The 7,115-nt window shown below is 33.4% G+C and overlaps 2 protein-coding genes across 3 annotated transcripts; one reads left to right on the top strand and one right to left on the bottom strand.

The window, feature by feature from the left end:
* The first annotated feature begins 985 nt into the window (after positions 1–985).
* Nulp1 (Nuclear localized protein 1) lies at positions 986–4,021 on the top strand. 2 transcript variants are annotated; one of them, XM_078186031.1, is made up of 8 exons: positions 986–1,362; positions 1,503–1,849; positions 1,936–2,158; positions 2,232–2,485; positions 2,557–2,866; positions 2,928–3,215; positions 3,293–3,486; positions 3,570–4,021. In XM_078186031.1, the coding sequence occupies exons 1-8, from the start codon at positions 1,231–1,233 to the stop codon at positions 3,592–3,594; spliced, it is 1,773 nt and encodes a 590-aa protein (XP_078042157.1). In that variant the 5' UTR covers positions 986–1,230; the 3' UTR covers positions 3,595–4,021. The 2 variants fall into 2 exon arrangements, with proteins under 2 accessions (XP_078042157.1, XP_078042156.1); XM_078186030.1 differs by having other exon boundaries at positions 988–1,362; positions 1,930–2,158; positions 3,570–4,019.
* Positions 4,022–4,182: 161 nt separating this feature from the next.
* Arp3 (Actin-related protein 3) lies at positions 4,183–6,811 on the bottom strand. The gene is made up of 6 exons (XM_078186032.1): positions 6,655–6,811; positions 6,138–6,318; positions 5,558–5,872; positions 5,166–5,480; positions 4,874–5,092; positions 4,183–4,770 (listed from the first exon to the last, which is right to left on the bottom strand). Exons 1-6 carry the CDS (start codon positions 6,696–6,698, stop codon positions 4,591–4,593), a joined length of 1,254 nt encoding a protein of 417 aa, XP_078042158.1. The 5' UTR covers positions 6,699–6,811; the 3' UTR covers positions 4,183–4,590.
* Between the last annotated feature and the right edge of the window lie 304 nt (positions 6,812–7,115).

Raw genomic sequence — 7,115 nt, 5'->3', positions numbered from 1 at the left:
ACCGCTCTGCTCGTGAAAGGTTGTAGAAAGATGTACAAACACTGGATACTTTAAACAAACGGTACTTTATTTATAGAGCTCTAAGATGTACTTTCTTTGACTGTCGAATAAAGTCTGAGGTTTTCCGTGGAGTTCTGCATTTTCTTCCAGCTTCTTTTCCTTCCCTCCTTCGTTAGCCAATAGGAAAATTAGCTGGGCGCTGGTGAATTTGCTGGACGTTGATTTGTCGGCCGGTCCGTCTTCCGGTTGCAGCTCGAAGATGATTGGTGGTTCGACGGTGCGCATGCGGATGGGAGTGCGCGGGAGTCGAGCGCGCAGGGGTGAAAAGCCCGCCGAAACTAGCATTGTGCGGGTGTGCCGCGCGCGAAGATTTCGGCTCGAGGACTGAGTAAGAGAGAGAGGTCAGAGAGGGTTCCGAGAAGTCCTTGTCTAAAGATTTACGACCTCCTGTACTTGAGAGATCCGGGTTTGCTATTGTGACTTGTCTAGTTCACGTGAAATCGGAGAGGGTCTTACGAGAGGCTACGTGACTTTCTCTACATTCCTCGATTAGTCTCGCTAGATTAAAAAAATGCTTAACGAAGAATTTCGTGGGAACTCTCTCATTATCTCTTTACATATTCTCAGTTATTCCTCTCGGCCGATACTGTATCTCTATATAAATATACGATATAAATTTGTATTTACATTCGAACTTCCCTCTTGTCGCCATAAATTGAAAGCGTATAGTCTAATAGCGCGGTCGTAATATAAACTAGTGACTATGTTCGCGTCGCTCATGAAACGTGATAACGTAACAAGGTCTTTCTCTTGCACGCCTGCAAGTTGCAGCTTGAACCGTTAGGGAGATTTGATACAGAAATTTTGTTGGCTCTGATTAGCTGACAATTAAGTGTTGAGACAGGATCTATACAACTGCGGAAATTGATGAGGATGTGCGCGCCACCTTAGAGGATAAAATAAGCAACATTACTGTACATATGTATACGTACGTACAATAAGTACATAAAGAATAGCAAATAGCAATGGTTTAAACTATGTTATTACAGTAACTGTGTTCGTTATCGTAGAGATACATGCTTGTGTAAGAAAATTGACAAGTGGCAAATAGTTTAGATTTCAAAGGGAATTTAAAGAATTCAGAAGAAAACTAGCGATTAAAGTTTATTACTTTTAAATTAAATATTTATTACAAAATTTCGACCATATTGACATCTAATTCCATTAAATATGTCTACACGATATATGAAAAAAGTGTATGGAGGTGATGCATTACCAGAGAAAGATAGTGAAAGCGAGAGCGATGCAGAGAATTTAATGATACGTGACGTAAAATCTAAGACATTCAATTTATTTGACGTAGTAAGTTTTTCATTTTTTAAAAAGTTTTAATGCCCTTTTCCTTGCGCACTTATTGACCTTCTTGGTTATCCAATTGTTTTGATGTATTCTATTTCGTCAATCCTAAGGTATCAATAGATATATCATGCTTTCTTTTTTAGTTAAATCAAGATTCTGAAACTGCAGAAAAAGAAAACGAAGAACAAATTGTTGAAGAAGATACTAAAGTTGAGATTAAACGTAAAAAAAGGAAAACAAAGCAAAGAAAGGCAGATATAGAAGTTTCTACTCCTCAAGAATCCACAGATGAAATTGAAAGATGCATAAGGGAAGTGAATGAACTACTTGGAGAACCGCATCCAGGTTGTAGTACTCAAGACACGAATAATAAACAGTGGGTAGAGCAACGATCTAAAGAAGATATTTTGCTAGTGCAACATAAACATTTAAATCCATACAATGAACTTAAAAGAATATTTGGTAGTAAAACAGTACAAGCCGAGCAGAAGTATGTATGGCAATATGTACTTCACATATAATTATACACTCATAGAATACATAAATGTAATTGAATTATAATATTCATAGTAACAGAAGAAACAGGCCTCGTTTGGGTCATTTGAAGAAAACATGGTTAGTATCGGCCAGAGACAATTGGCCACCAATCAATAAATCTGGTCTTTCTATGTCACTGGACCATACTATGACAGCTACTGGTAATGTTCAATATTTTGTATATGAACATGGTCCATCCTATAGACAGGTTCAATTAAAATTCTTGGAAGCTGTTGAAAGCTTAAATCCTGAAAATATTGTTGTAAGTCATACTACTTTCTTTTCAATTTTTTAAAAGAAAATTCTAGTCTTAAAACAAATTTACTGTGTTTCAGAACATAATAAATGCACATTCTTATCATGTTGATGCACTGTTACAATTAGCAGAGATTTGTGAACTCAATGAAGATTTGGCAATGGCCGCAGAATTCACAGAACGAGCATTATACTGCTTGGAATGCGCTTTCCATCCACTGTTTAATCTTACAACTGGTCTCAGTAGGCTAGATTATAGAAAACAACAGAATCGCGCTTTATTCATCACTCTGTTCAAGCATATGAATTTTGTTGGCGGACGAGCTTGTTATCGGTAAAAAGACAACATACTTATGTTGATTTCATTCTTGCATTTACATTTCTATACAAAATTTTATATTTCAGAACAAGCTTGGAATTTTGTAAATTACTTTTATCTCTTGATCCAGAACGTGATCCGCTAGCTGTGGTTCTTACTATTGACTATTATGCTTTAAGAGCAAAAGAATATGAATGGTTTATAGAATTTTGTGACCTTTGGGATGGTACAACGCATCTAACGCAATTACCGAATATAGCGTACAGCTTAGCATTAGCATATTTTCATTTGGGTGACGAAACATTCGCCAGCGTACTTTTACAGGATGCTTTACTAATGTTCCCAGAAGTTTTAATGCTCTTGTTGAACAAATGCAATATACAGACCGACGAAAAGGTACCGTCGTAATAATAAAATGTTTTTTTTAAGTTGAATACTGGAACAAATAACTTTACAGGTACGGAATCACGAGTTTTTTAAAAATAAAGCTTCAACCATACCAGCTTTAGAAAAATTAGAGCAACATTATGTGGCACGTAGTTTTCGTTTATGGACAGATGCAGATCTTTTACCGTGGTTACGTGAAAATGTGCATGCTGTAATAAATCGAGTCGACAGTAAAGATGTTTATATAAAATATTGTGAACGAAAACGAAGTGAGCAGTACCACGGTTTATTACCAAAGAATGTTTTAAGACATATAATATTGTCCGATATAAAAGATGTTACCGTAAACGTTCCAGAGGTATAAGAAACAAGAAACTGCATAACTGTCTCGTACAATGTGTAATTTGATTACATTCTTTTCCATGTATTTTATAGGTACAAAACAATGGATCTGTACTATCGCATGATCCACTGCCACCTACTGATAGTATCGATATTTATAAAAGACCAGCACCAAACACAAGATCAACAAGTTTAAGTTACAATGCTTTGTCTGTTTTTATTTCATCCTTAGTATCAAACTTTAATGATGAAGTTGTAGTCGTCGCCCTTGATGGTCTAAATTTACTGTAAGTATTTGTCATGTTGAAATTTTTTGACTTGAAAATATAATTATATTTAAGTAGCAACCGATTATATTTCATATTTTTAGTTATGATAACAACGAGCAAACGTAAAGCGCTGTTATGATGTAGAGCAATTAAGAAAAGAAATTTCACTTTGAATATAATATCAGAAACGAAAAATAATATATATGTATACATATTTTTGCCGCAGTAACTACTTTTCTGAAAATGATATACATTTCATATTGGGTAATATTTACTTCTAAAAGCGAACATTGTAAAATTCTTAACATTCTTTCCTATGTATTTGTATCTTAATATACTGATTATGTTTAATATATGTATACTATATGTGTATGTATACATATATATATCTGTACATATGTATACTTTCAATATGTATGTATATATATATACATATATGCATATATATGTATATACATATATAATATCTTTACAATATTGTACATCGATTGCTTGTACAATGTTATATATATATATATTGTTCTGATTTTTATGGAATTTTGTAAACAATCATGATATTACGTTTTTGAAAAAGTGTAAATACGTATAAAAAATGTATGTTCATTAATAAATTAATAAAACTAAATTGTTGCAAAAATTGTTTTTGAATATTATTTTGATTTAAAAGCGACTAATATTTAGAACGGGACCATGTAAATAATTTTGTGAACGTCGTTCATTAAAAAACAATTATTATTTTTTCATACTTATTTTATGTACAGATCTATACAATGATAATTGTCTCCATTACTTTTAATCGTTACTTGCAATGGAACGTCTGTTGTTGTCATTAATTTTCCTTCGTGTTTATTAAATGCAAATATGTCTCCTTATACGATAATGTACATATGTAATAACGGATGAGCATGAAAATATTTTCGTGTGCGTTTATTAGTATAAGTTTGGGCGTTCTCCGGAATTCTTGTAGTTATTAGTTACGTATCTATGACATAAAGACCCGGTCTATCTCATGAAATATAATTATAAGTGAAAAATTTAAGATCGGAATAAGTTATTAAAACTTCCGACTGTTAGTTTGCTTGTAATGTCGCTTCGTTCAAGTTACATGTATTTTTATTTATTTTACACCATACTATGAAATACAGGATTATAACGACATATGCCTGGACCGTATTCTAGGTAAGTTTTTTTGGTATGGCAAACCGTGTAAAATTCAGGATCGCTGGCTAATAGCGCACCGCCGTACCATACAGCGCAACGTTGCTTATGATGTGAAATAACGTGAACATCTATTGGTTTCGGCTGAAAGAAAGATAATAATATTTAGCACATGTTTCCATTAGCCACACTTTCATTTCGATACATTGATTTTCTAAATCATTTAATTCTCACATCCGCATCTTACCGTAATATGAGTTCCACTTAACGTATCGCTAAGTTTAAGACGTGCGTCAACAATACGTTTTATGTCGCGTTGCAATCGCCTGCCAAAATCTTTAAACATTGTAGATCCCCCGGACAGAACAATATTATTATACAATGGTCTTCTCACATCTATGGGGCAATTTTGTATCACGTCATCCACAATTTCGCTCAACGGTGTTGTAAAGTCTGGATTAGAAAACTAAAAAGATAAAAGGGAATTTGTTGACTCATTTTATTGTTAATAAAAATTCGAATTTAAAGTTTGAACGTACTTCGGGATGAAAAAATATTTCTGGTCCGAGAAACCTCTCATAGCCGACATCGACAACGAAAGGTTGTTTAGTAATACTGTTGATACCTTCATATTTTTTTAGTTTAGAGGAATCGCTGTCATATTTAGCAAATTCCTTCGAAATATCGGGACATATATAACAATGTTTTTCTTTTATCGCTTTTGCTGTTTCTAACGATTGTTCAGGTGGTATTCCAATTTCGCGTTCTCTCAATAAACTCTGTATAAAGTACGTTATATCGCGTCCAGCAATAGGAATATGTTTTATACAGCTTCCAATAACGAAACCTTCTGCCTAGAAAACCATGAATGTTATAAACAAATATTATATAATATAATGCAAACTGAATACATTTGTATCACTATGCTTACCACTGGTATTACGTGTGTTACTCCATCTCCACTGTCAACTACAACTCCTGTTAGTGTTCTTTCTTCTACACTTTTAGCTGCCCAAGAGGCAGCTAGCGCTAATACAGCTTGTACTGCAATATAAAGGCCTGGTACATTAAATGATTCAAACATTATCTCTGCAGTGTATTCTCTGTTTTCAGGAGTGTTTAATGGTGGTTCTGTAAGCAAAAAGTAATGATCCTCTGGTTCTGCTCTGAGGTATTTGAAAATGCATTGCTGCAGAAATTTTTCCATCAAATCCCAATCTTCTACCAGTCCATGTCTAACTGGATACTAAACAAAAAAATAGCAAAACAATTAATATCAAGTAATACTATATTTCATGGATGGAAGTTATTAGATCTTTAAAATAGCATTTCTTTCTTATATTAAGTTGAGTCATATAAAATCTCATGTTATAACTCCACAAAAATTTATTGTTTCATGAACATGGAACAATATCTTGACCTATATTATAAGACACACTTGTACACGAATACTGAAAAATACCTAGATAAGAAATCAACCATATCATTCACACATAATTAACAATGCATACTTTCACAGAATATCCAGTAGCTTCAAAAGCTTCGTCTCCAATATAGGCATCCAAATCCTCGACACCTTTGGTAATTCTTCTGGCATTATTATCTCCAACTTTTGGAGTTTCTTTTATAGCAATTGCTGATGGTATCATAAGTTGAGGTTCTTTGTTGCCAGCAAAGCCCAGCTTTGTATAACTTTGGAAAACATGAACAAATATTATTTTTCTGTTCTAACATTAATTTAAAGCTTCCTATGCATAAGATGGGTGTAAATACATTTATGTCATATGTCATGTGCATCATTTGTATTTTCAGTTCAATATAAACCCGGAAATATATTGTTCTTATACAATATCAAAATAAAATAAAAATAACTATAATTAATAGTTTATTAAATAAGTGTATAATCGAATCCATTTTCTCATAATTGTTTATCAGGCGTAGGAAATGTCATGTGTCATGAGTTAGTCACGTCCTAGCCTATTTATTTTTGCCGGGGTTAAATAATGTGAAATTAGAAAATTTACTTACCCTGTACCTACATCAATTACACACGCGGGAAGACGACCGATCATCGTGTGTATCTGTATTTAGTTGCTATTAGTTTTAATTTAAACTTGCTTTAACTGGAAATCCGAAACTCGGCACTTGGTACGTACTCGATTTCAATAAACCACACCTCGTTTATGGCGATAAAGCTCAGATACAGATTAAGCCGTGCACTCAATGTACGAAACAGTTGTATTCTCTCTATAACATCACGTTGTTCAGGAAACCCAGTGCGAAGTTACAGAGGGGAAAAAAGTTTCTTATGTGCATAAGAAATAAATTATTAGCAGTAAAATTGCGTTATGTATAAATAGTTGATTTACAGCTTGCTTGGGTCTTGTGTTGTATTGTAAAGTAATCGAAAAAAGATAGAAGTCTTACTAAGCTGTTATTGTAAATGCAAAATGAGGATATTGAAATTGTTTTTTAATCAGTATATCAAA

This window comes from Augochlora pura, chromosome 7, assembly GCF_028453695.1.
Source record: "Augochlora pura isolate Apur16 chromosome 7, APUR_v2.2.1, whole genome shotgun sequence".
In the NCBI taxonomy this organism is placed as follows: Eukaryota; Metazoa; Arthropoda; class Insecta; order Hymenoptera; family Halictidae; genus Augochlora; species Augochlora pura.
The sequence above is the reverse complement of the archived record's forward strand: the minus strand, read 5'-3'. Positions and strand labels throughout refer to the sequence as shown.

Coding starts and splice junctions, on each gene's coding strand:
- Nulp1 (XM_078186030.1), top strand. CDS start 1,231: ATGTCTACACGATATATGAAAAAAGTGTATGGAGGTGATGCATTACCA. Junction 2,159..2,231: donor TAAATCCTGAAAATATTGTT/GTAAGTCATACT, acceptor ACTGTGTTTCAG/AACATAATAAATGCACATTC. Junction 2,486..2,556: donor GGCGGACGAGCTTGTTATCG/GTAAAAAGACAA, acceptor TTTATATTTCAG/AACAAGCTTGGAATTTTGTA.
- Arp3 (XM_078186032.1), bottom strand. CDS start 6,698: ATGATCGGTCGTCTTCCCGCGTGTGTAATTGATGTAGGTACAGG. Junction 5,873..6,137: donor CTACTGGATATTCTGTGAAA/GTATGCATTGTT, acceptor TTTTTTGTTTAG/TATCCAGTTAGACATGGACT. Junction 4,771..4,873: donor TAAGTGGAACTCATATTACG/GTAAGATGCGGA, acceptor TCTTTCTTTCAG/CCGAAACCAATAGATGTTCA.